Source organism: Chiroxiphia lanceolata, chromosome 12, assembly GCF_009829145.1.
Source record: "Chiroxiphia lanceolata isolate bChiLan1 chromosome 12, bChiLan1.pri, whole genome shotgun sequence".
Classification (NCBI taxonomy): Eukaryota; Metazoa; Chordata; class Aves; order Passeriformes; family Pipridae; genus Chiroxiphia; species Chiroxiphia lanceolata.
This window is the reverse complement of record NC_045648.1, coordinates 20120548-20145545: the sequence shown is the minus strand read 5'-3', so window position 1 is coordinate 20145545 and position 24998 is coordinate 20120548. Positions and strand designations below refer to the sequence as shown.

General features: G+C 45.9%; 1 protein-coding gene across 4 annotated transcripts in view; it reads right to left on the bottom strand.

Annotated features, from left to right (window-relative positions):
* Positions 1 to 24998, bottom strand: part of RORA (RAR related orphan receptor A) — a 358029-nt gene that overhangs the window by 22402 nt on the left and 310629 nt on the right. For all 4 annotated transcript variants that reach the window (XM_032700479.1, XM_032700482.1, XM_032700480.1 and 1 more), the window contains one exon: positions 7944 to 8029. In XM_032700479.1, coding sequence (XP_032556370.1) covers positions 7944 to 8029 — 86 coding nt within the window. The remainder of the gene's footprint in view (positions 1 to 7943; positions 8030 to 24998) is intronic.

Genomic DNA, 24998 nt, shown 5'->3' with positions numbered 1-24998 from the left:
CCCCCCTCCTGTCAGGGAGCTGCAGAGCCAGAAGATCCCCCCGAGCCTCCTTTTCTCCAGGCTGAGCCCCCCCAGCTCCCTCAGCTGCTCCAGCCCTTCCCCAGCTCCGATCCCTTCTCTGGGCACACTCCAGCCCCTCAGTGCCTCTCCTGTCTGAGGGGCCCAGAACTGCCCCAGCACTGGAGGTGCCCCAGCAGTGCCAGCACAGGGACAGTCCCTGCCCCGGCCACTCCACTGCTGATACTTTGTGAGTCAGTCTGGTGCTGACAGCTGAGGTTCTGCTCAACTGGGTCAGGGTCTAAACTCTCAAGAAGGGGGAAAGCCAACCCACAGTTTTGTGTGTGATGTGTTCTCTGAGTAACCCCTTCTCCAAAGGAGGGCAGTGCTGGGAGGTTCCACCCCGCTCCAGCTTTCCTGCCTCCCTCAGAGCAGTGGTGTCATTCCCACTACACCAGCTGCTCGCTTTGAAGTCATGTCATCCTTTAGCCTCAGACTGCCCAAACATAAGCTGGTGTGTGTGTAATACCTACTTCACAAGGATTCTGCAAAGATGGAGTCATTCTAAAGAGGCACTTGAGATCAGCGAGCACAGTATTTCAGTTTTATGTTGCCACATAATGGATTAATTAACAGTGCTGCAAAGAAAATAGTTCCTCGGCAAGGCTGGGCACCTTTTAATTAAAGCTGGACTTTTCCCAATGTTTTATTTACTCGAGGGCTGCAGGCTGGAGTCCCTCGGCACAGCACACTGTCCAGACAGCGGGGGAGACAAACAGGGGAAAGGGCTTCTGCATGGCAAATCTCAAGGGAGAGACTTCCCAACAAACTGCCTGCAGACAGAGACATGGAAAACACTGAGACAAAGCCCCTGCTCTGTCTTAGAGGAGGGCACCAGTCTGTGTCCATTATGCCCCTTTTATTAAAACTTTACTGGGGAAACATGGGGTATAAAAAAAAAAAAAGAAGGAAATTCAAGGTGCTGACTTCAATCCTCTTTTCCTGTACATTATTTCTCACCCTTTTATTCTGGTCTTTGTTTCTGTTTGATTGAACTTTCAGCTGTTTTTCCATGTTTGTCAATAGTGAGATGATTGTACAGCACATATTGAACTCCAATTGAGTGCATTTCACCCCAAAGAAAACCTGAAATACCGTGGAAATTTCTACCATCCCACCATCACAACCGATCCCTCTGGAGGAAACAACTCTCAGGTTAGAGAGCTTCAGTTCTGAGAGCACCTTCATGGACACTGTCACTCCAGTGCAGGTCCACAGGCAAGTGCGACGCCATTCCCCAGGAAAACAGGATTAGGGGCTGAGCTGACCAGGGGCTGACTGATCAAGGTTCTGCATCAGTCCCCAAAAATTTCAGTTCTCCAAACACCTTTTCAGTTGCACTGAATCACATGCTTACAGAGGAACCACATGAACTCTTCTGCCACCACCGAGATCCTGAGAGTCAGCTTAATCAATGTGTCCTAAAACCTCCAGGATCTAAATGTTTTCCTTCAGCTGAGATATACACTGAGTCTGAGCTGCCAGTTTGGTATTTCTCTTTATTAAGAATAGTCTTGTCAAGCTGAGGATTATTTTTAGTATTATAATGGAGAAAATACTGGGCTTTTTCCTTTTCCAGATTTTCCCTAGAGACACAGCTGCTCAATACATTTTAGTGTACCATGTATCAGCTAAGTTACAGCTTCAAGCTAAATTTTCAGTAGAGCAGAACTGCTTGAAACTGGGGCCTTTAAAAGCACTTGCACTTTACAAACCAGAGATACAGTAGAGTGCTTTTAAAAACAAACCCTATGAAAAGATCAGCAGGAGCTAAAGAAACAAAAAAACCACCTTGCCACAAACTTCGAGAACTAATCTAAACTTGTCCAGAGCACAGAAACACACGTATCTGAGATTTGGGAGTGAATTTACAATGAAGGTCACCTGAGGGTTTTTTGCTCTCAAAGTTCTTCTACATTGCTATGAGAAATAAAATACTTTTTTTTATATATAGGTGTATCACAAAGTTGTAAGATATCCAAGTTCCGAACTGGACCTGGGTATCAGGGTCTTTTTTGGCCGGATAAGGGAAATATAAAAGCTCCTAAAAATTAAAATCTTTCAGGGCCACGTGGAAATTTTGTACAGAGGGGTTTCTCTTCTCTCTTTGGGCTAAGAACAAAGGAAGATCCTTTGTGACAGGGGACACCTAACAACCAACCGAAAGGAAGGGAAAGCCCCTTTTCAGAGAAAAGAAACCTTTTTAGGCAAAAATGAACATATTTAAACTTATCTGAAAAAGGGTGGGATTTTGTGAAACTTTAAAATGTATGAAAATTAAACCCAAAGGGTCTTTCTCCCCCAAAAACTCGGTGTGAGACCAGACCCAGCACGCTGAATAAATCCTTCCTTTTGCTTCATAAGTTTTTGCCGTCTTTCTAAATTCAAGAGAGAGAGATTTCTCACATTGCTGTCCTTCACTTTTGAGTCTTCCAAGCTTTTGGTGGTTCTTGTGCTCACACATCACTGTAAGCCCACAGGGGGAAGCCCCTATTACAGGAGTAAATACAGTTTCTCTGCAAGTTGTTTTTACCCCTCCATTAAGAGAAGGAGAGACGCTGTGTTGTGCTGCTCCCTCCCTCCTGCCAGAGGCAGGGAGCTGGCTGTGATTCCCCCCGGGAAGGAGGAGGTGGCTGCCTGCCTGGTGCACGTGTACGCACCGAGCCTTGTGCGAGCCAGCCCAGGCCACGTGCCTTTAATGGCAGAGTGTTCGCAGCCAGCCCTGCACGGCCCTCCGGGGCCACAGGCAGGGCAGCCCCGGGATCCCACAGGAACAAAGCCCCGCTGCACCCGGGAGGTGCTGTTGGAACACCCCGACCGCGGCTCCGGCCCGAGCGCACGGAGCCCCCCGGGGCCGGCACAGAGCTCCGGCTCCACTCCCAGCTCCGCACCCTCCTCATGCAGATCCACGAACGCGGTGCCGGGAGAAGAGCAGAGCAGATTACAAGCCCCGGCTCCGTCTCTGCGTTTCAGACTCCTATTTGTACCCAACACAACCTATGGGTTTTCATGGGCTGCCAAGAAATCAGGTTTGGGGGAAAAAAGAGGGCGCAAGAACTTTTCATCTGCAAGTCAGCTTGAATAACAACTTGTTAAAAAGGACCTTTGAAATGTAAATAGCAGTTTTTGCGAAGTCTATTAATAGTTTCAGTCCCTTCAGTGCCGGGTTTGTGTCTGGGCTGCTCCTCACCCAGCCGAGCCTCCCGTGTCCCAGCCCAGCTCCCCTCCGCCGGCGCAGCCTGCAACGCTGAGCTCATGTTTGGTCTTTTGACAAATTTTCATTTAATGAATTGATTCCTACAGTTCATTAACATACCCACTTCCACTTCTGTATACACATATGTCTTAATTAGCTGCTCATTGGCTGTTTAATTACAAGAAAACAGCTGACAGCTGCCTTGCTGCATCCTAATGGCAGAGGGTTTGGAATGACTGTGTGTGAGCCTGTGACAACAAAGGCTTATTCATAATCCCATGATTTATGGCTAATACTTAAAGACTTCCACGTATCATTAAGTTTTGCAATATTCTGAGCAATTAACAATTAGTTGGGGGGGAGTCATCCTTTTACTGTTTTCCAAAGCAAACCACCACAAATTTTCTTCAAAGGAACATCAGAAAAATACACTGTAATAGGACAAACAGGCCAACGTTCAAATGGGATTTTTAACCCTTTTACAAAAATGAGCAAATATTTTACTTGTTAAGGGAGGAGAGCACTGTGACAGTATTGTCTAATAAACTATGTTAATAAAATATTAGATAACAAAGGTATAGTGCCACTGAAAACAGAGCAAAAATGTTCAGTTTTACACAGGTAATAAAGACAGGAGTGAGGCAAGAAGGGCAGGGACAGCACACCAGGTCTTGTTTCCTGAAGTAATGAACCCAGATGTTCTTTGCAGGTACAATGAACAAGATCATCTTGGGTCTTAAAAGACACAAGAGACAAAGCCAGCACTGATAAACCTTTGAGAGCACGAGAAGTGCCCAGGAGTGCCCTGCATGGTGGGTTTGCAAGACCAGCTGTGCAGTCAGGTAAAGAGAGGGATCCCACCATGCATTCGTGGGGCAGGTGGGCATGAACCAACACTGCTGACTGCAAAGGCAAGGCACTGCACCTGGGAATCCAGTTAAATTACACAGGTCATTCACAAAAGGTTCATTTCCAACTAACTTCCTTGCTATGTCCCTTGAAACATTCAGGTATTTTCTGACAACGTGGAACTGGATTCCACTTTCAGCTCTGAGAAAAGAGTAGGGATGTGTACAAACCACTCTCCTTTCCCAGCACAGTCTCTCCTACAGAATAAAGGTTGGTACTGGATTCCCACAGCTCATGGCTGAGGAGGTGCTCCATACAGATGCCAGCTTTTTCAGTAGTGCTCCTACAACACAGTATTCCCAGTCTGACACAGGAGAACAGACTTCTGAGTTGTGGCACAGTCTTTGTGTCATTCCTCATCCATGCTTCTGAGTAAAATCTTTATATGATTAATCTCATCTTCCTTTTTCCCCCCATTATATGTTGTATACCGGATATCAGCAATGGTCAGAGAGAAAAAGAACCCTCTCTTTTAAAATTTATTTTATCTATAATAAGCCACAGGAGCCCTTCTAGATAAAGCGTAAAACACAGCCTGGCTAAAAAAATTAATTTTTCACTTGTGGGGAGGAGAGGTGTTAAATTTATATTTTTTTTAAAGGCATATTCAAATTCAGCTAAATAGGCTGATGGGTTGGGAGCTTGTGCAAAACACTGCCACTAACTTCATAAAAACAGTCAGCAACATCATAGCAAGGTAGGAAATGAAAACTTCTCAAAAAACACTAATGGGTTTCATTACAAATCTTCAATTCTACTTATGTGAAATGCAATATAACAACAACAAAAAAAAAGTCAGGAAACTTTCAACTCTGTGAAATGCAAGGGTTGCCAACCTGCAGAAGAGCAACGGGATCAGCAAAGGCAATTTGACCTGAGCTGGTCTGTGATTCCACACATACAGATTAGAACTGCAAAGTATGTCTTCGCACCTAAAACTTCACTTTAAGTTTTAAATAAATTCTATTTCTGGTGGTTATTAGGGTTATTTGCACAGTAACATTTCAGTTAGTTACTACTGAGTAACATTGAAGTTCACATCAAACTGGAGTGAAAACCAGCAGGAGCTGAAAAGGCCCCACTTTGCTGCTGCTGCTGCCTGTTGGTCACCCCTGCCAGGCTGGGTCTGAGAGGGCAGCAGCACATCTACTCCCTCCTGCCAGCTCAGGCCCTGCCCCTGCCACCCAACCCATGGGTGGGTTTGGGGCACCGGGGCAGGACCCCCCTGGCTGCCCTGGGACTGTGGGTGCAGGATGTTGGCTCCAGAGCCAGAGCACAGCACTGGGATTGGGTCTTCACAGCCAAGTCCTTGTTCCAGAGGAAGGTTCAGCAGAACATGAACAGCAATGGAAACGTGCTCCAACCTGCAGCAGTCACAGCCACAGAAAAGCTGGGAAAAAAACCCATTCCAACACACACCTGGCTCCTCTGGCAGAAGCCAAGCTATGCCAACCTTTTCACCAGCCAAAATAGTTCTGCTGGGTGAGACTTTGTTGACATTACTGTGGAAAGGTGTAGCACAAACAGAATCCATCAGCCACAGCGGGGCCTTTTAGTGCCATTTAGGTCATGATCATTTCAACTCTTGCTGTGACTTGTGCCCACCAGCACTGCCCTGACTGTCACTACCTGCAGGTCATCTGGGCTCTGGCACTAAGACGACTGAGCTGCAGAGTTATTTCTCTCCTGAAAGGAAAAGAACTCAGTTAACTAAGTTGATATTCATTGCCTTTTAAATTCTGCCTGAAATTGTATGGCCACCAAACTTTATTGTGCTCTTCCAAGAGAGGGAGAAAATGCCAAACTCATGGGCCACTCTGCACACTTTCCTTAGCACACTCTGCCTTGAGGTCCAGATGTGTTTCAGTGTGCTGAGCACACGTGCCCGCTTGCCTTGCCCTCTGCCCTTCCCACCAGCTGACCATGCCAGTGGGATCCTCAGTCCTGCAATTTATCCAGCATTCAAAGGCAAATCCTTTGTTCTAACACGTAAGGAGCTGCACACACATTCCTCACTATCAGCAGGCATCTGTTGTTCTGACTGCTGCACAAAGGACCTTTCTCCTAATAACTCACATTTGCATTTATTCCTGGGAAGGCAGTCCCTCTGAGGGGGGAATGGACAGCCCTGTCTCCCACCTGCAGTGCCCAGGGCCTGCCAGCTCCTCCTCCCCAAGGTGAGTGTGAGCACAGGGGCTGCTCCCCCCCCTTCCTGCTGCTTCTGGAGGGGGCTTTGCTCACTCAGCCCTCAGGGGAAGGCCAGGCCAAAGAGCTGCATGAGGACCACACAAAGGATACCAGGGCTGGCAGCTTTCTTTTCCCTTCCTTTCCATTCCTTTCCTTCAGCAGCCACTCCTGCTCCACCGCAGCCATGTGGAGAAGGCCCATGAGCACGACACCAACCTCTGTCTGTGTGCCAGGATGTTTGCCAGGGATCTCTAGGCAGCCTCTCACGTATCCAGGTCCCAGACCATCTAAGGATTAAAGAGGTCTCGGACCTTGAACACAACCGGATCTCCTTTGACAAGACAGTCCCACAGCAGAACTCTCCTGCAAACCTCTGCCACTTTCCTCAGCTGACATCTGATAAAGGCTGCTCAGCCATATAAACCTGCAAAAAGTCATCACTTTGTTATCAATACATTTTTAGTGCATTTCTTGCATTTTCCATAGCAACAGCAGTCAGAAAGGGCAGAAGGTGCTCTTCCCACATCATTCTAAGATTCTTAAAATTTATTCTTTTTCCTTCCTTCTTACCGATACTTCCATGAGACTCAGAGAATGTGCTACTGAAAACACAAAAACCTTTGGAAAACCACAGAAGAAATCTTTATAATGTGAATGCAGGGAAGAAGGGGTTGTGGTATCAAACATGTCAGGAGAGCAGACTAAAAACTGTCATAAATTCTTCACCCCTGAAGTGTAGATTAACAGGAGAAAACCTACCAGCAGGGGACTGCAACATGTACACACACAAAGAGAGCAACAAGCTGGAGCTTGGCTGTGCACACTGTGTCACCCCAAGCCAGGGCTGGCATCCTGCACTGGTGAGCAAAAGGACTGACCACTTCACTCTCACCTGGCATTGCCCAGTTTAATTCCTGCTTATGATGGACATGTTGAACAAAACAGAAATGCTGCTGGTGTAACCCTTGTTCACTAGAGTTACCAGGACAAAACCCAGAGCCTAAACCTCACACAGCAGTGGTTGTATTGCAGGGAACAGGCACTGCTTCCAGCAGGACCTGAGCCTGGGGGAATGGAACACCAGGGGCATGGAAACACCACCTCCTGCCAAACAGAATGGATTTGTAACTGTAGCTGAGTACAAACCAAAACAGAGGGGCAGAGAGCTCTCACCTATTTCAGCACAGCTTCATACAGTTTACAAAGCAAAAGCAGAGAGGGAGAGGCAAGAAAGCCCAATTCCCCCTCGGCTGAGCCCACTGAGCTGACTCCTGCTGCTCTGCCTGAAGCAGATCATCCTCCTGTCCCTGTTCTGCTGACTCAGAGAAAGGCAGTTTACAGCACACACAGCACAACTGTGAGTCTGAGGATTGTCCTGAAATCTGTGGCAGTGCAGGTGTGTGTGTCACAGAAATGTACTATTTAAAACCCAAATAAAACCAGTACTTCAGAATCCCCAACAGTTTTATATTCTTTGAAATGGAATCCACTGATCCTACTTAGGCCCAATGCTTGCTCTTTAAAAAAAGGAAGGAAAATAATCACTATCAAAAGGCTAAGTGCTGTTTTCAGACTTAATATTTTAGAAGCTTACCTTGCAGCCTTCACATGTAATGACACCATAATGGATTCCTGATGATTTGTCTCCACAGATCTTGCATGGAATAATTTCAATTTGAGCTGCAACAGAAGCACGCAACCAGTTAATTACATTTTCTTTTAAACACCTTATAAAAGCATTCCCTGATCAGCATTTGTACAGTGAAAACTAATAACCTGCTAAACATTATACTGCATTAACTATTCATTGCTGAACTGCAAGGATCCCCTAGAGCTTTGGACTAAATTATGGCTGCTCGTTATATAATAGCTTTTGGGTTATTAAAATGGGTCATTTGAGAAGGTGTTTAAGAACCCACAAGAAGGCTGGAATCAGCATTTCAAAGCCAAAAAGAGTAGGAGAGTTCACATTTTGGCCAAAGAGCTAAGATGACACTAGAAAGGTTTCTTCCAATCGTATTCATGTGAGATCATAGCAGGCAATTTTAAAGTTTGCCCTGCCTGGAATCAAATGCACCACTTTTCCCAGAGGGGCCACCCAGCTCCCATGGCCAGTCCTAAAGGGGGGGAACAATGTGAAGAGCAACTGCATTTTGCATGAAAAATCCGTAACTTTTGTATCTGAGCAGAAAGGGAACCATCAGCACATATTTGTGTGTGCTCTCCCACAGAACAAGCGAGGGAGGAGAGCACAGCAGCACTGAGTCCCTTCACTGCAGCCTGGAAATGCTGGGCAGTTGTAAGGTGTGAAAGCCCTCATTTTCAGTATTGAAATCCATCCAATATAAACACACCTACTGAACTCAACTTGCTGTGTGATTATCTCTAAATCAAGCACCTTCCCATCTGAGCATGCAGGATTAAGAGGGGACTCCTCTATGCCAGGAACAGCCCCTCTTTTGGAGTCCCTGGCTGCAGTATTTTACTGGTATTTTACTGTTTGGTATTTTACGGTTTGGACAGGGCAGTGTAAGACACTGTTCCACACTATGGAACACCAGCAGCCCACATCTCACATGTGCCTGGCTGTGCTCAAAAACACCCCCTGCTCCAGGCAGAGACTGGAGAGCCCAGGACAGCCCCCTTGTGCCACAGTGGGGTCGAGATGAGGCTGCAGCAGTGCCCTGACCCGGCCTGGTCTGAGCAGGACAAACACCCCTCACGCTGTGTCCAGAGCCGTGACACGTTAGCAGGTGCTGTTCATCTCCTGAGGAACTGAAATCCAGTCACCAGCTGCCTGCCTGTTCAAGAGAGCTGCTATTTCATCCAGTTTAGCTATCCAGGCTGTGACAACACATAAAATCCCATCTAATGCTACTGTCTTACAGTGCAGCAGCTTAACTTCAGTTGTACTCAACACTGTTTTCAAAAATTCATGTCTGCTCTTAAAAACACTGCATTTTACATGCTATTAAATCCCTAACTGGCTGTTTAATATTAAATAAGAATCATCTTGCAGTGCTCCTGTGTGCTCCAGTTCACTGCAGCTCAGGATCTGGCCCAAACCACAAGATAACTATAAAGCAGAAGAGCAGAAGACTTGTACCACAGCACTGACTGTGCGGAAATATTCCTTCAAAACATTCTCCAGGTGACACCAAGTGCAATGATGGGGGCAGCTGGGTAGCACCCAAATGGGACTTATTTGCTCCCAGGAATCCAAGAGCAGCTGAAATGTCTGCTGGGGAAAGCAGTGCCCAACAGCCACAGACTACACTGCAGTTCATTGCAGCTTTCAGGATATTTTCATACAGCAGGACACCACTTGCACCTCCTTCCTTTGTAAGGACCTTTGTATTCCTGACCTTTGATCCCCCACCGTCCTTGCAGTGACAAAACCACAGGCTGAAATCAGAAGGTCTGTTTAGAACACTTAAGGAAGGAAACACTTCTTCTCCCAAAATGGTTTTTATTTCACTTTGCTCTCAGCAAACACATTAAACACAATGGAGCAGGAAGTGAACTAATAAAAGGGGAAAATAATGTGTATGCTGTTTCATTAATGTGTTACATAAATTATTACTGGATCATCATATGTTTATGAACAAAGCTTGGAGCAGAACAGGCAGCACAACCTCCCCTCACATCCACAGACTGAAGAACAGGCTGAAACCCACAGAAACTCAGGATTTGTACAATGTGCAGTTCAAATTCAGAGAGCAATCCTGTGGGCAAATTCCAGAATAGCTCTATCAAATCCCAGTGGTGCCTTTCCAACACAGGATTATTTCTCTACTGTGCTGCAGTGAATCAGCAGCCTTGTGCAGCTCCTTGGACAGGGCACTGACGAGGCTTATCTCCACAGCTCCATGGCAATGTATTTTTTACATTTCCCATTTATATACATAATTACTGCCTTATTTTGAAGAGGTATGATATAATTGGATCTGGTTTATCTACAATCTCCAGCACGTTAGTTAAATCACCCATGAAGCCTGTCTATGCAATCCCTATTTCTTAAGCAACAGGACATTTGCAGAGGGTTTCTGAAGGAATGTAACATGCCTTCAAAGTGATGGCCTAAAGCTAGGTTAGTAATAGTCTAAAAGGTGCCATAATTAGTCCCAAATGCATTTTCCAGGGTGCTTTACTGGCAGAAGAGAATCTCCACAGATTCACAGGCTCCAGCTGTGCCAGCATTTACCCACCATGGTTTGTATGAGCACCAAATCAGGTACTCAAATTTACATCTTCAAGGTACTTCCTTTCAATCAGGCACAGAGCATTTAAAACTCCAAGTTCCTGTTTCACTCAGAGACACAGGCCAGTGGCTGGATCTCGGCAGCAGAACTCACTCGGGACTGCCACAACCAATTGTAGAAGAAATGAATGCACAGAGAGATCAGATCAATTACTGCTCCACGTGGGGCCTGTGCAAATGCACTCATTGAAATGGAACCCCTGTCACGTTCATACACTTTCCACAGAGCATGAAAGGACTTAAAGATACTTTAAACTCACTAAATGCAAATTGCCTGCGCCAAGATTATGCATTTTTTCTTACAAGGGTGAAAATATTTTCCCCACTTTTAACTTTGACATGCAAATATGTACTTGCTAAAACCTTGTTCTTATGCAAACAAGGCAGGTGGGAAATATTTTTACATGTCAAGAATATGTTCCGACTTGGTTTCTCACATTCCCAGAGTTACTTAAAGCTTCCTACTGTGCTCAAATTAATTGTACCTGTTCTGTGCTTACATTTATTTATATGGTATATTTTTCAAGATTACATAAAATACTCTAATTCATGTTTTAGACTAGAATTAGCCTAAATTACAGTTTACAATTTCTGTCTCCTGGGGTGGTGCTCAGGCTGATTCTGGTTCATGCATGAGCAAATTATTTCTTAAATATGAATTGCAGAAAAAAATAAACTCTTGTGGTTGCTTAGAAACCACCACAGATACCCAGGTGACAGATGTAGTTTGTGTTCCCAGATTAAAGGCCTAAGACTCTTTCACACCCTGAAATAACAGTGCTCCAGAATACTACCAAGGGTGTCCTGTGCCAAAGGCAGCAATGAGGAGGAATAAAAGCCCAACCAAACCAACAAGAGCAACAAATGCGAGCTCAGGCTCTGAGACCCACTGCAGGCACAGAACAAGCTGCTACAGAAACAGGTCCTGAGAGAAAGAAGGGACCATTCAAGGGCTGGAGGCAGCAATCCCTACAAACTGATGTCACACCAGCTCATCTCCACAGGAGAGGGCCTCTGACACCCACCACCACCTCTCAGATTATGGGCCTTCACTTGGAGCTGTGATATCACCAGACTTCCCTTCTGCAATGTCAGATGATCCTCATTTGACAGCAGGAAAAAGGAGTGTGGACTCTCATCTGTTTAAAATCAGACAGAATGATTTGAGCCCAAGTATCACAGGGAAAAGACCCCTGTTTTTACCTCCTGAACCTTTCCTCTTCCTCCATGCACTGTCTGCACATGGCAGCTGCCTGAAGCAGCTCTGGTATGCTACAATAACACACTGCCTCCACCTCACTCCTAGGGAATGTGCCTACCACACAACCAGAGACAGCACGAAATGACATCTTTTCCTGGCACCTGAAACACAAGAATATGCCTTATTCCCTCCTGTTCCCCAAACCTGGAACAGTTTCACTGGGTTTGCCTGCCTTTTTGGAGCTTCCTCCTCCAACCAAACCCTCTAGACAGCCTCTCCCTTTTTGTTAATTCCTGCACCATGAAATGTTGCTTTATTCCTTGTCCAGTTTGAGCAGGAGAGAAGGAAGAAAATCCATGTCTGTGTTTGTGAGGGAATGTTCTGCACGAGCTCATCTTAATCTTGAATTTCTTCCTTTCTGACTTGTTGGGCAGACTCGATTCAGGGCTGTGCAGCCAAGTAAAGCACAGGGCATCCTTTTCCCCAGTTCTGTCATTTAAACAGAAACACACTGAGCCTCAACACAGCAAAGTGTTGAACCAGTCCACCCTGAAGAACACATTTTTCAGAAGAAAAAATTATTTTCCAAAGACGGAAGTTTCTTCCTCCTCATTGAGGTGTCTGAATGAAATGTTTGTTCCTAGTGAATTAATTGTCTTGGGGTAGAGAAAGGATTTTTCTGTTCCTCCTCCTGTTTTCACACTGTTATTTTAAAATGGTACATGTACACAAATAACATTTTTTTTTCCCAATTCACAACAGGTATGAAACCTCAGATTTGGTATCCTGGGAAGGGCTCTTCAGTGGAAGCAAATATTGGTTCCCATTCCTGCCTTTTAGGTGAGATTCACCTCACTGACCTGAGCTATCTTGAAAGTTGGGTACCTGACTGAAGCTAATTGTCTTGTCTGCTTCTACAGTCTGAGGAAGGGAGGAAGAAAGAAAGAGAAAAGGAAAGGAAGGGAGAAAGAGAAAGCAGAAGGAAAAAGGGCATGATTCATCTTATTCAAGACAAGCAAAATGAACCCCTGAGTGGAGATGCCTCCTCTTCACTCAACAGTGAACGAATTTAATGATACCTTAATTACAAGCCTAACTTTTAGAAGGTGAAAGTCGGGTGAATCTGACTGTCTCTTACTAATTCTGAATTTAAAAGTAAGCATTTTCTGGCAAGGCAAACCTGTGTGGGAAGTGCTCCCTTCCCCCCCCAGTCCAAGGGGTCCCAACTGCCCATGTGCTCTGACACCACTGAGCTATGAGAACTTCTGAGGAGTTCCCTGGCACAGCTCCCAGGGTAGAGAAATTCCAGGCACACACCTTCCTTTTTCACTCAGCAAAGATGGACTTAAGCACACCCTGGTTAGTCTGCCAGACTGGTCTCTATTCCTTAAAACCTCTGTGGGCACTGCACATCCTTCTGGGATCCAGGGCTTTCCGGGGAAAGCATCCTAAGCCAACCCCAAGTGCTGGCTGAGCTGAGGGCTTGCTGGAGGCTGGATGTGGGGTATACACAACAGACAGGGTGGCAGCTGGGACCTCCTGGCTCTCGGGGCACTGCTCAAGAAGTCACCCCTTCCCTGACTGCAGCAAAGGTTTCAGTTCCTTCCCCGGACGTGGCTCACCTGTCCCCACCTCACTGTTCTGCTGCTCAGCCAGAAGGGCTCACAGACAAACATGATACACAGACAAATTGGGCCAACCTGCTTCTAAAGGGCTGCAGTTTGTGCCAGACATCCCTGATAGTGCTGTTTGTAAGTATATTGATTAAATTAGGAGGCATGCATATTCAGTGACACAGTCATACATATTCATTGACTCAAACAAGGGTACCGCATGTAATGTGGTATTTAAAGCAACATGATATCTGATCACAAACTGAATTAACAAGGAATGATTTTACTATATAATATTCTAATCTTCCTGCATTTTCAGCTTCATTACCTAAATAATTTGCTCTGTCATGTACCCTCGGTAATTTGAGCTGGCTGCAAACCCCCCGCCTGCCAACACCTGCCGCTCCCAGCGCTGCAGTTCCGCGGAGCCCGGCGCTGGTGGCAGCACAGCTCTGCCACCCCAGCACTGCACCCAGGACCTGTCCCCTCACAGACCCCGAACACGAGTGCTGCTGAGCACGGAGCTGCCTGGGACACGGCTGGGGCGGCTTTACAACCCCCGGTCAGTGCTCCGGGCAGAGCTGTGCAATGTTCCTGCCCATCCCTGGTGAAGGGGTGTTTATCCCACACACAGCCCCCACCAGAACGGCACTCCGGCCACGAGCAGGAGCCTGTAGGGATACACCTGGCAACGAGGAGAGCCAGAGAACTAACAAAGCCCAGTATCCCGGAGACTTGTGTCTCACAGCTGGACCTTCTCAGGTCCAGTAAGGCTGAAATTCCTGCAGAAGCCTTCCCAGCACACAGGATACTCCTTGTGTCTTCCTCTCCATCACAGATCCTCCTCTAGCTGAGCTCAGCTGTGCAGTGGCCCTCAGGGGGTATCAGATGGGGAACTTTCTGGGTACGTTTTTCCATTTTCACATCTTTGGAACTGCCGATGCTCCCAAATTTGGCCGAAATACTCTGGAAATCAGGAGGATTGGGGTGATGGGCAGAAAACCAGACAAACACAAACAACCTCTCCAAGCCTTGTTTCCTTAGGAAATCACACTGGTAATAAAATAAAATAAATACTGGGGTTATACTGGTACAAATCCTTTGAAGTCTGTAGGTGTGATGGGTGGAGTAGAAACGAACATGGTCACCAAAGTATTAATTAAAAGTAAAGTATGAGCAACACCTCAAACGCACGGGGTAGAAATGCTGCAATGCCAGGACAAGCTCTGTGGGCCTGGGCACTGCTGGATCCCTGAGCAGTCACCTGACACAACCCCACAAACATTCCCCTCCAAACTGTGTCCCAGGAGATCCCTGACAAACAGCACAGCACCCCCGGAGCCTGCTGGGGCTGCAGGGCTGACTTTTAGCAATCAGCCTCAATTCTTTCAACCTGTCACTGACTTGGGCACATCAAAGGTGCAGGAAGAGCTCCCGTGCTCCTGCCAGGATCACTTCAGGGCTATTGTTCAGGGCTATTGTTTTGCTTTAAGTCAAGAAATTTTACTGCCACAAATTTTAACTTAAAGAACCAAAGCTTTGCTATCGCATCAAGGACTGGCTTCAACAAAGAATACCTGAATATCTAATGAGAGAAGGCAAGATGGAAAAGGGTTTGGGTCCTCTAACAGGCAAAACTGTTTTAGTGAAGCTGTTGTGTGAGGTCTCTATGTTTTTAATGTCATATTCAAATAGAAAATTGCTGAAAAACTTGAATGTCATAATATCATAATAGTCTTAATTTTCATGAAGAAAAATTAAAACCAAGTCCCAACACCAACAATGTAGGACTTCTGCAAGTGTTTATGAACACAAACAAGCTATAAATTGATTTAGGAATTTTAGAGGAACTCAGGATGTTTGCTCCCTCTCATTCACGTGTGCAACACTACATGATTTTAATTTCCTTCTGTATAACAGTCTTATCTCTCTCCACTATCTTTGCTTTACCCATCCAGAAACATTCTCATTCTGCTGCATCCAGACGTGTTCTTTTGTCCAGGAGCACAGAGGAGAATCAACCCCTTGTTACATCCAGGGCACACAACTGACATCCTCCCACTTTGGGAAATCCAGGGAGTTCCAAAAGCTCCAGCTTTGTTACTACTTTCATGAGCTTAAATCAAATAATGAAGATGGCTGAAAATATGGACACTGTAACAACTTCTTTTGAGGAGGAGTTAAAACCCAGAAAAACCCAACTCTGAATACAAATGTGTCTTTTTATAGTGGAGATCCCCTCACTGCCACAGCACACAGGAACAACACAGTAACCAAACTCCCCAGCAAAGAACAAGAACTGGGAAAGAGGGAAGGGAGAAGTGTTTCTATGCAATGTCCTGTGCATTTTAAAACCAAGGCATCTGAAGACTAGTTTGATAATTTCCACGTGGTCAGAAGAGACTTCCAAATTTCATAAAACACCTTTTTTTTTTTCTGTAACATTTTGACTTCTCACTTTCTTGGTGGCTCAGGTACTTAGGAATAAACATTCAATGATTTCATCCCCCTTTTCTTCCTCTGGCTGAAAATTAACGAACACAGCTTGGAGTATGATTAATTTGACTGGGCTAAATGGAATTTTTGTTAGATAAAGCAATTCAGAAAAAGTTTTTCACAAGAAAAAAACCTCACTGCCACTGCAATGATGTAATTCTCTAATGAAATATAATATAGTTTTAATCAAGGCCCTGAACTGCATGTCAAGAAATGGATACTATAAATACTATAATCCTCCCCAGTGCTGATATGCTGTGAGAATGGGGATGGTAGCTGGTGTCTCATTTTCTCTATCTATATAAGCAGGATGATCATTCTTTATCTCTACCTCTATCTACAGCTACCTCAGATGACTGGTGCTTACTGCCAAATCTTGGGTTTTGGTCTTATGGCCCAAGGAACTGTGAGCAGACCTCCAGAGCACCCAACCTGCAGCGTTCTGGACTGAAGAGATGGAAGCTGCCACAGCTGCACAACAGCCCTGCTTCTTGTCTGACTTTGTTACTTCCCTTTTTCACTTTTAAAAACCAAGCTTACAGGTTTAATTACACCCCTACAGAGCACTGTTCTTGACAAAATTACACAAAACAAAGTTTTAGAAGCAATAGAGGTGTGAGCTCTTACCACAGGAACTGCCAGCACTGACTTTTTCTGCTCTGCTTTGCTCCTGCATTTCTTCCCAAGCAGCAAGTGGGGTTTATGTGCCTCCCTGACGTATGTTTTATAGTGTTCTGGAGTTCACTCAGGCTTTGACATCCTTAATTTTTCCTACAGATAACCACTAACCGTGAGCATTTGTGAAGAGGAACACCTGCAGCAGGGGTACAAACACAATTCTGCCATGATCAAACCTACCCTGTGCTGCTAAAACCAACCACTGCACATTGTCTGTGAAGAACGACCAACAGAATGGAGCTGGTGGGCCAAGATGTGTGAGCACCTTGAGGCAGTGCAAGTGCCCTGGTACGTTCAATCACACTGAGCTTCTCGTAGTCTTTGCAAGTTAGTTTTCTCTTAGATTGGGAAAAGTAAATCTACACCAATTTCTCCTTCCTGAAGCTGGTCTTTCATTCTGTACTAGTAGTGGAGAGGGAAAAAAAGTGAAATCTGCAGGAGAACGCAATTCATTTATTTGCTGGAGTAAGCTGGGCAATACTAAATGCATTCTCCCCCTTTCCTCCAGAAAGAAACCTGTACTGAAAAGTTTAAATGTATTTATGTTTCTGTCCCATTTCCTAAATCTCTGGAAGAAACTAATATAGAATTGGTTATAATAAATAAAGTCTTGTAGAAATGTAGCATTTTGGAGTCAAAATCTAATTACCTCTGGCATTTGCTTCACAGACTAATGCACAGAGCCCCCATTTGATATGAAGTTTGCTACTCTCAGGTGTTGGACAGGGTCTTCTGAAGACTGGCATTTGTAGACTCCAACACTGCCCTCCCACCTTCTTTTCCCTAATTAATCGTACTGGCTTAGGGCAACATCTCACATTTCTGTTTATTTGCTTGCAGTAGGAAAACAAAGAAGATCTTATCAACCACTTGTCAATTTTATGCACCACTTCAGCAAGTCAGCCACAGCTACCACAGCTCAACAGCTGCATATGAAATATGAAGTATTTTTCATAGGCTGCAAACAATCTGAAATTATCAACACTCTGAAGGCAATCATTTTAGTCCCTATTCCAAGGTACCCACAGGTACTAGTCATAAAACAACCCCAAAACAAACAACAAAACCCACCCAAACACGCAGACCTGGGAAAACCAATCACTTGCAACATAGTGTCAAAGTTATTAACAATTTAACTTCATTCATTAGCGAGGTGACAGGGCCCAGTGCCAAAGGGACACGAGGTCAGTGAGCCGACTGTGGGTCACACACAACCTCACTCCTGCTCATGGCACCTTCCAGCCCAGCACTGCCCGTGCCTCACACAGCCCTGAAGGTGGTCTCTGGTTAGAGCTCCTCACCACCACACCTTCTCCAGCACAACACACACCTTTCCCTGGCCCTTTCCAGTCAACCAAGCTCCACTTGGAGAGTTATTATCCCAGAGGGAGCGAGTCAGTCTGGAGAAAGGAACATGGAATGAACTCAGAAGAGGTAACCAAGTAGGGGAACCCAGTAAGGCCTCTTAAACCAAGTGTTTGTCACGATTCAGCTTCTCCTGCCGTTTTTGCCACGCTGCCCACATTTTATAAAGGGTTTGCCCTCGGCAGAGATCGCAGGATGTGTTGCTGTGCATTGAAAAATGAGGTTCTGCACAATTAAATTAGAGCCAGGCTGGTGCAGAAGCCATGTCCTTCCAAGAGAGTTGCACTTCAATGAAAAACCACTCAAAACCTGAATTTACTTCTAGAAAAAGTTGCAGAGGAAAAAAAAAAACAAAAAAGTGTTTCACCCAGACTTTCATCCATCATTCTGAAGTGACTACATCTGCATTTTTAAGATATTTTCTTTTTGGTTGTACATGAATTTGATGTCATTAAAAAGGCTTCCTTTGATGCTGTATGCCAAGTAGAATCATTAGCTTCTCACAAAGGTACACTTTAAATAGTCTAGTTTAAATTTTCATTTTCAGATGATTCATCTAAGAGATGAACAATAACAACCAAAACCAACTTGAGAACTCTAAACAGTAAAAAGCCTTTTAGCTGCACTCACTCATTTATTAACTCACTCCAACACCTCCTGCCTGGATTCACATGGCAGCCAATACTGAGCATGAATTCTGCAACTCCCTTTGTGATTTATGGCCATTACAAGCAAATCACCACCAGGTTCCCTCACACACGAGGTTCTTCTGGAGTCTGTATTCTGAATCTTTCTGGCTGACACAGGGTCACTTGGTTTTAATCCACGGATGCTTTCCACTGCCACTATTTCTAGCATGTGTGTTGTTTTCTCCCAGCTCCTCTTCAGGAGTCCTCAGCAGAGGTCATTAGAGGATTAATGAAGCCCAGGGACACCAGGGGAAGCCGCATCTTCAGCCAATGCAGCTTCATCTATTCCCCTGGGGTTTGGAAGGGGAGCATAAAACACATTAACCATACACCTAGGGTTCCTCCATTTCAATGAAAATAGCACTACAGTCCAAAACCCAAGAAATTATTTACAGCTGATAAATGTTTCCTGATATATATTAAGACACTAGCAAGTACAGACATCAGCAAAAGCTTACAGCGTTTTTTTATGACGCAGGCCCAAATCTCTGCTGAACAAATATCTGTGTTTTCCTCCCCAGGAAAGACACCTCATTTAGCCCCTGCCCCACTTCAGAGGGAACAGTATTAGTGTACATGTGGGATCAAAAGGAAGGTTACATTGCTTCTGCAACAACTGCCTGGACAGGTCACAGAACTCCTTGGTAGCCTTTGTGGTACTTTCTTGACTTGCACAAAGGTACATGATGGTCCTTCAGTTCTGTGAAGTGGCCCGGGGTCACCTGGCTGGCCAGGGACGATGGAGAAGCCACAGGAGGGCAGCTCTGCCTGTCTGCAGCCCGGCATGCACTTCCCCCTCTGATGTTCCCTGGAAAAGGGCACAGAGGAAAACACTACGACCTGGCCCCAAAAACTGCACCAGGAGGGAGAACGTGCAGGATGGTATCAGAGGAGATGGAAGTTTTATGGGTTCTGGCTTACAGCAAAATAAATGCACCATCAGTTCTATCAAACAGCCTCAAAAACACTCCTGTCACAGAGAAAGCTTTTTTCCCTAACATGTTCTTCAAACCACACATTACAGTGATGTCCCCCACTAACCACGCTCACGCTATTTCTCTGGACTTGGCTCTGCTTTTGTGCTTCTTTATACCCTCATGATGTCTATATACACCACACTCTGTTTGAAAACCTTCTTCATTTCATGACAAGGATCATGAAAGAAAAAAAAAAATGAGTTACCCAGAAAAACGTTTTAGAGAATTACAAGCTTGTGAAAAGAAAAGGTCTAGCAAAAGCTCTTCCTTTGCCACAATCAGATTAGGTGCTACGACCTTCATTAAAACCCCTTCTGTCTACTCATTTCACAGCATTTAATTTCCTGCCTCTTGGTGATTAAACCAACTGAAAGGTAGTAGATAAAGCAAGTTTGCTTGCTGTTTCAAACGGATATATTAATGCTTTACGCTTAAAAAGCTTTCAGAGTGTCTTCAGAGGCTGATTAACAAACCTTGTACATAAACCCGTGTCTGAGGTCAGACTGTGGCAGCAGATATGTGACTGAGACTCACTACAACAGCTCGATTGCAGCGCTGTACCACAGGATACCTCCACTGCATACATTAAGAAAGCTTAAAGTTAAGCTTCACATATTTAAACACTAACAAAGTCTACTTAATGGCAGTCTTCAAAATGACAGTGGCCTCCTAATCTGCTGCAGATAAAGAAGTGCCAAGATTAATGATTACGTAAGTGCATCACAGAGCCCAGAAACAATAATCAGCTCTTCTGTTGTTATTTGTGTACAAAGGCTATTAGAGTCATCTGACATTCCAAAATCCAATTTAAAGTTGTTAAACCCCTTTCACATACTTATTTGAGGTTGGAAAACCGAGAGGTTCAAAAAGGGAAAGGAAGGGTTTGATTTCCTAATTCTTTTTCCCTTACTGATTTTGCTGTAAGCCAAATCTCTCTTTAAGAATTGCAAAAAAATAAGCTTTTAAACAATGCCTGGAGTAACCAATATTGCTGTTGAAGGAATAATACCAATAAAACCTTAACATGCTTAGATAGCAAAATTTAAAATAATGACTACAAGCTAACCAAGTAACTATTCTACAGAAAAAGACCCCATTGAATTGAGGGTGTCGGCGTTGTCAGTGCAACTCCGATAATCTTCAGCAAATCAAGGTGAGAAGCTGAAGGTGCTCAGGCACCAAACACCCATCCCGGGCTATTAATGGACTTGGTGAGAATGAGAACTCCCTCTCCGGGTTACCAGAGGCACAGGCCGTCTGCAGGAGAGCAGCACGCTGCAAACCAGGCAGGGACAGGGCTGGCTGCAGGCTCTCTGACACAACACAGGCAACTGTTTTCCCACAAAATCCTTTAAAATTCAAAACCACCTTCTGTGATGCTGACGGAGGAGTGAAAAGGGAGAACAAAGCGGGTCTCCTCCTGGTTCCTCCGTTCACCATTCTCTCCGGGCCCGGAGGAGGGCAGAGGCAGGGCAGGGCAGGGGCAGAGGCAGGGGCAGAGCAGGGGCAGGGGCAGAGCAGGGGCAGGGGCAGAGCAGGGGCAGGGGCAGGGGCAGGGGAAGAGCAGGGGCAGAGCAGGTTAGGGGCAGGGACAGGGGCAGAGCAGGGTAGGGACAGGGGCAGAGCAGGGTAGGGGCAGGGGCAGAGCAGGGTAGGGGTAGGGACAGGGGCAGAGCAGGGCAGAGGCAGAGCAGGGGCAGGGGCAGGGGCAGAGCAGGGTAGGGGCAGGGGCAGAGCAGGGTAGGGGCAGGGGCAGAGCAGGGGCAGGGAAGAGCAGGGGCAGAGCAGGGTAGGGGCAGGGGCAGAGCAGGGTAGGGGCAGCGGCAGAGCAGGGTAGGGGCAGCGGCAGGGGCAGAGCAGGGTAGGGGCAGGGGCAGAGCAGGGTAGGGGCAGGGGCAGAGCAGGGTAGGGGCAGGGGCAGAGCAGGGTAGGGGCAGCGGCAGGGGCAGAGCAGGGTAGGGGCAGCGGCAGGGGCAGAGCAGGGTAGGGGCAGGGGCAGAGCAGGGTAGGGGCAGGGGCAGAGCAGGGTAGGGGCAGGGGCAGGGGCAGAGCAGGGTAGGGGCAGCGGCAGGGGCAGAGCAGGGTAGGGGCAGCGGCAGGGAGGCCGTGCCTGCGCTGAGGGGCCGGGGGAGCAGCGGGACGGGCCCGCTGTCATCGCTGCCTCCCGGGGAGCCATCCATCCATTACAGCCCCGCTGGTCGCACAAATCGCTGCAGCCCCGAACGCCCCGTTCTCCGCTGGCTTCAGAACTCCCCGGCAGGGCAGCCGAGCAGGCCCCGCTCTCAGACAGGGCGGCGGACAGGGGGACAGAGCCCGGACAGAGCCGGGCCCAGCCGCCGCAGCCCCGTGTGCCGAGCTCGGCTGAGGGGGAGCTGCTGCAGCCGCTGCCCTCCGGGACAGGGCCGGGCTGGGGCTGTGGGCTCTGCAGAGCACAGACCCGCTCCCTCGGCCGGGACCCAGCTCATGGAGGAGATCACGAGCAAGAGCAAAGGAAGGTGCCGGCCCTCACAGCCCGGCTGGTGGGCGGCAGAGCCGAGAGAAGCTTTTCCTTCCCTGTTGTTGACATCGGGACTAAACCAGCCCGAGTTCCTCGTGCAGCACAAACGAACCATTACCATGTGCAGAAGCTTCTTCTTTAGGCTGCGAAGTGCTTCCCTAGTGTTCCCCAAGGTAAAGTCAATTAAGTGATAACTGCATCTGTGCAGAAAGAATTCAAAATGCTAATACCCCCACCCAGATAAGTCTTCAACCTTGCCTGCTTATTTATCTCCAGCTCTTAGAAATTATTGCCATGAATGCTCCAGTGCTTTCCCCCATTATCTCTGCAATCCTGCTTCTTCCTCACAAAAAGGCAAAGAGCACAGCACATAAGCACTGTACCACTTCAACCACGCTGGGGAGGAAAACAATACAGGCAAAGGCGTATCAGCTCATCTACTGCAGAGAAGCTACTGGCAGGTTTTGCTGCTCTCCAAGTTCGTTCATCCAGCCTACAGAGGTAAGAAAATCTGCTATGCCATCAGAGGCTCACATACTCTAGAAATAACAGCAGTTTGCATCATGAATTATCTAACATGATTCACCACTCGGGGAAAAGAAAATATATCGTGTTTGGTGGTGTGCCATTTGGCCACTAGACTCTAGAATTTTAATGTTTGTTATTTTTGCAATGGAGATAATGCAACGCTGGGCTCGGGCATCTGCTCTAAGATGGATTCCTCACCTCAACAGGAGTCGACCGGTGTTATGCAAGGCTCTGGCCACAGGTGCTGAATGTGTCCCCATGCTTTTAAAGTGAAAAAACCCCACGTAGAACCCAAAAAACCCAGTACTGAAAACAAAAGAACTCGATGATGTGCTGACTTACCATCCACACCTATATGAATGCCTTAGTACTTTATTACTTCTGTTTATAAAAAAATAAGAAAATTGCAAAATGGCCATTAAAAACTCCCTCTAGCAGAAAACACTGACACCTTTTTCAAACAAGTCTGACAGTTCCATAAGGAGAACACAGCCCTGTGACCCACAGAACCGGGCAGAATACAAGCACTGGGCAGAATACAAGTGTGACCAGGAGATTACACAATAAGATTATTCATTCAACTATTGCTAAAGGTATCTAACAGATTAAAAGGGAAAACCCAACTTGCTTCACATGGTTGATATTAGGTTCTAAAGGCCAAATCAACCAAAAAGGTAGAAGCTGGCTTTGATTTGTGTTTCCTCAAGTAAAAGAGGCTTGATAAAAATTAGAAGAAAATAATAGAAACAGCACATGTATTACTGCAATCATTTCATCCAAAACCAATCCAAACTGGTTCACAAGATGAGCTTCATCACTTTGTCAGGACAAGAAAAGCATCTTGTAACCAGAGCTGAATGAAGCCTACAATAATTTACTGAGTGATGAACATAATCTCTCGACCCTTTAAAGACAGTCCTTACCCATCATTTTTGCTGATCTCTTCCAACGCTGTGTTCTGCACACACCAGAAAACAGACAGGAACAAACACCAGGAAACTCCAAAGTTTTAACACTGCACTATTTTAAAAGGCTCACACACAGTTTCTATACTGTCCTTGATAAAGCCCCAAAACATTTAACCAGAACTCCCCTACTCCTACACTCCGGAGAACACTTGCAGCATAACTTGATTATCCAAAGCTCCCAGGGGACAAATGGAAGCAGAGATACATGGGGAACAGCCAGAGGTCTTCTGAGAATAATGGAAGTGAAAGGAGAGGAAACAAACTCCACAAAGGACTGTTGGCTCAGCTCAGCCCTGAAGTTTCCCTATTCCTGAATGGAGCATTCATTAAGTAAAATAAGCTTCTTTAAGCAAGCATTCCAAACGATTGTAAAAACCATCTGACAAAGTGAAGAATTATTGTTCGTTTTGGTACTTGACTCTCCCCAGAGAGAGGCGGCTGTTGTTCCTACTGTAGTAATTTATTAGCCAGTGGTACCGCTCTACCAACACTCCTGGTAGGGTCTCAGTGGTTAACAAGCAGCCAAATTCTTTCCAAACTTGTGTTTCCCCAAGCATTATTTGGAAAACACTGCTAGAAAAAGTTCCAAACTGAGCAAGAAACACCAACAGATTTATCACGAGCCTTAACACGGGGCAGAACATCTACACAGAATAAATCTGTTTGGGGAGTTGCGGGTGCTTTACACCGAAAGTACAAGTTTTTACTTATATTATTGCAGCACAAGTTAATGCCAATTAAGTAGGAGAGTCACTTTGGATTTAGCACAGAACCTGGCCCAGGGCACTGGCACACAGAATAGAAATAAATACTAATCGTGCTTGCTCACACTGAGAGGATTAGATAACTACAGACGTAGGAAATTAAAACCACAACAAGATGACCCCACGCTCATGATTTCCCTGTTGGAGCAGATCAGTCAATATGAATAATCGACAATGTAAATTGAAATCTTCAGATAAAAATAATGGTTTTACCGCTTTATTTCTCTTCACTTGCACAGAAATTGAGTTGACTATCTCTGACAATGCCATGGTTTAATATTCTAAACACACTATCTTCTTTAACAATGCCTGGAATAGGAACAAGCTGCTGAGCCAGATCCTCAAGGGGTGAAAATCAACATTGCTACACTGACTTCAGTGGAAGCACATTGATCTTCACCAGCTAAAGCTTTGGGCCCTAGTGGGCAATTAGGTTTCTATTATATGCTAATTTAAATAATGCACCACAGAACATTTGCTGTACAATAAAGCAAGTCTACATTCTTCTGTGGAAAAGGACAAGCATTTGCTGTGGCATGATGAGAGTTATGGATTCTGGTTTCAAAGAGCAGGATGGAGTTTCGGTATAAACTACTCCTCATAATAACATTT